This window comes from Acanthisitta chloris, unplaced genomic scaffold (assembly GCF_000695815.1).
Source record: "Acanthisitta chloris isolate BGI_N310 unplaced genomic scaffold, ASM69581v1 scaffold2734, whole genome shotgun sequence".
NCBI lineage: Eukaryota > Metazoa > Chordata > Aves > Passeriformes > Acanthisittidae > Acanthisitta > Acanthisitta chloris.
The window spans coordinates 3,671-6,719 of record NW_008670774.1 but is presented as its reverse complement, the minus strand read 5'-3'; the positions used below and the strand labels follow the sequence as shown (position 1 = coordinate 6,719).

General features: G+C 38.2%; 1 protein-coding gene across 1 annotated transcript in view; it reads left to right on the top strand.

The window, feature by feature from the left end:
* Positions 1-539: 539 nt before the first annotated feature.
* The window catches only part of LOC103801375 (nuclear pore complex protein Nup155-like), a gene marked incomplete at its 3' end in the record, with an annotated part of 5,663 nt that continues 3,153 nt past the window's right edge, over positions 540-3,049 (top strand). The window contains exons 1-3 of the mRNA XM_009073789.1: positions 540-602; positions 941-1,037; positions 2,568-2,638. Coding sequence (XP_009072037.1) covers positions 943-1,037; positions 2,568-2,638 — 166 coding nt within the window. The remainder of the gene's footprint in view (positions 603-940; positions 1,038-2,567; positions 2,639-3,049) is intronic.

The window sequence follows — 3,049 nt, the reverse complement described above, 5'->3', positions numbered from 1 at the left end:
CAGTGTACAGCTGTAGCTGACCCAATTAATATATATCCAGGGGTGTCAAGATGCGAACAGACAGCATCTGTTTTCTGTTGTGATGTGCACTGCTCTACCAGCATCATAGATACACATCATGTAAAGCAATGTATGTATATGGGCACTTTACCTCGGTACTGGGAGTACAGTTGAGCTTGTCTCAGTGAAGGAATATGCTCCTGGCTTGTTCTCGTGTCTGGCCATACAATAAAAAATGGGCTGGAGAGTATCACAGAAAAAATGGGCCAACAAGTAGGCTGGGATCCAGATGAATTGTTGCAAGAGTTTGCAAATCTGTTTTGCTCATTTGATATTTAGCTGTATTGTTTATGGTTCTGCTCCTACAGAAACCTTGGTTCACGTGTATCTTATGAGTATCGGTATTTATGTGTTTAAAGTCACAAGCATCAAGACATTTGATCTTTTTTTGTTCTTACTTACAGGCAGCCCTATTGTTTCTGGTATGTCAGATATGGATTACCCTTTACAAGGGCCAGGTTTGCTGTCAATACCTAATCTTCCAGAGATCAGCTCAGTCCACAGAGTTCCACTTCCCCTGGAGCTAGTGGAGCAGTTCGAACGTATCCTCATGAAACAAAATGTGTTGGATTTTGTAAACAGTAATATTAGGAACAAACTCCTTTCCTCCATATTCTTCTTCCCCAACCTTCTTGTCAGACTCCTAGCAAAAAACCTTTGTGTTGTTCACATTCCTTTCATGACACTCCAAGTTGTAACAAGGTCCTTTGTGTAGAGTTGTTGGTAGAACTGGTTTCTGTGTGAAGAATTTTCAAGTTTATGGTATGTAGTTGTGTACTACTGTATATTAGGTAATATGCTTTTTTTTAAATGCTCCAAGGAGGATTTTGCCTTTGCTGTACCCAAAATGCATTTAATCCTTACATCAGCAGTGCTGCAGACATGCAGTGCAATTGTATGATGGGAGTATTTCCAGAGATCAGCAGAGCTTGGCTGACCATCGACAGTGACATCTTTATGTGGAACTATGAAGATGGGTATGTAGAAAACACATTCATGATGATGTTCTATTGGTATTATACCAGAATTAAGTGATTACAGTAGTGGAGATTGTTTACTGGCAGCACAGAGGTGTGCTCTTCAGTTTAACTGTTTCCTTCTAGGTTTTACTAAAACTTTTGAGTAAGTATTTAAGGGTCTGTAAGAGTTGGTAATATTGCTGCAAAATCACCTGCAGATGAAAGAACGGAAAATGCATTTGCTTAGGGTTAGACATAGCTAATATCCTAAAGTTATTCTGCTTAGGTGTTGGAGAATGGCGGGACATAATCCTGGGTATGCACCTGGGGAAGGCTAAAAAGAGCAAGGACGCAGTCCCCTGGGAATGCATGGACACAGACCTGGGAACGCACCTGGGAATGCAGTGTACAAGCAAGGCTCTGGAGATAGTAACTTATATATAGATAGGGAGTAACTCAGCTGGGCAGATGGCAGGGGTAAGTCGTCCTTGAGGGTGAGACAAACAAGTTCGAGACAAACAGCTAGGAATGCACCCAATGCCGCTGCAAGTAGGGAGAGTACCTGAATGCTATCTCTAGAGCTTAGCCAATTATAAATGATTGATAGTTATATGCCTGTCCTGCACTGTGTAAGAGAGAGCCTGTCGGACAATAAAGTTGGAGCTTGCTGTATCACCCACACGGAGTCGGCCGCTTGCTTCCCCGCGCGGAACTTTCCCTTTCCGAACACTTATACTAGTGGTTTGCTTATGTTAAAATAGTAGAAAAAAATACTGTGTTTGCCTAACTTTTCTAAGTGGTCTTAGTAGGTACTGAGATGCTATACAGTGACTAATCATTCCTACAATCATGAGTGATAAAGCATTGGTATTTGGAAGTGTTGTTATGGAAGCTTTCCTTCCTTGCTTACTTATGGGTGCATAAGACTGAAAATTTCATTACATTTTCAAATGGTAGTGATAACGTTTATAGTTTGCAGGTTTGCTTCTTCATTTGCCCACATAATAAGAATATTTTTAGTAAGAATTGATTTGTACATATTGTTGCATTTCCTAATAAGATTAAAATTCAGATTAGCTCCTATCTATACATTTGCATTGTGTCAGAGTCTGTTAAATACATTCCCCAAAGAAAACAGCACTGCATGGTCCTAATGACAGACAGTAGGGAGGAAGTGGGGAATTCTTGTTTTAGATATTTTCATAGGAAGGGGCAATATAATGTTATTTTTTTCTCATGATGCTAATCAGCATTGCATAATTCAGAGTAGACTATGAATTAGCAAAATCCAAAAATACAAAATGCTGCAGTTGGGTTTCAAGTTTGAAACTCAACAATAAGGGCTTCCAGCAGCTCAAATGACTGTTGTCAAACTTCTGTCAGTCCATTCTGCTGGACCTGCTTTCACTGGAAGCAGAAGCTGTAGATTACTTCATAGTCTTAAAAAAAGTGTTGATAATATTTATATATCATCTGACTTTATTTACTTTGTTATTATGTGATACTATGTGACAAGTTTTATGGAGGTTTTTGTTTGTTCATTGACAGGGGAGATCTGTTTTATTTTGATGGCCTTAGTGAAATTATTCTTGCAGTGGGTCTGGTAAAGCCAAAGGCAGGTAAGGAATATATGACAGTGATTAAAATGAGGCAAATACTGAACCTCTTATGTATTTTTAACATGTGCATATTTATTTAATATTTTATTGAAATAGTAAAAAATAAGAATATTAATATAGAATAGGATGCCTTGGGTTTTATATATGCATATATATTAACATGCATATATATTAATGAGTGGACTTGGCACTTAGTGCTGTGGTTTAGTTGACATGTTGGTGTTCAGTTTCAAGGCTGGACTCAATGACCTTGGAAGTCTTTGCCAGCCTTAATGATTCTCTATGTGAAAATCTGTGGTTTGTGTGTATGTATATATGTACACACAGCGTACATGGGTTAGTTTTGATTTTAGAAATGTGAAACTAATTACAAGCCAAAAATAATGTATACTTTAACAATTATTTACACTC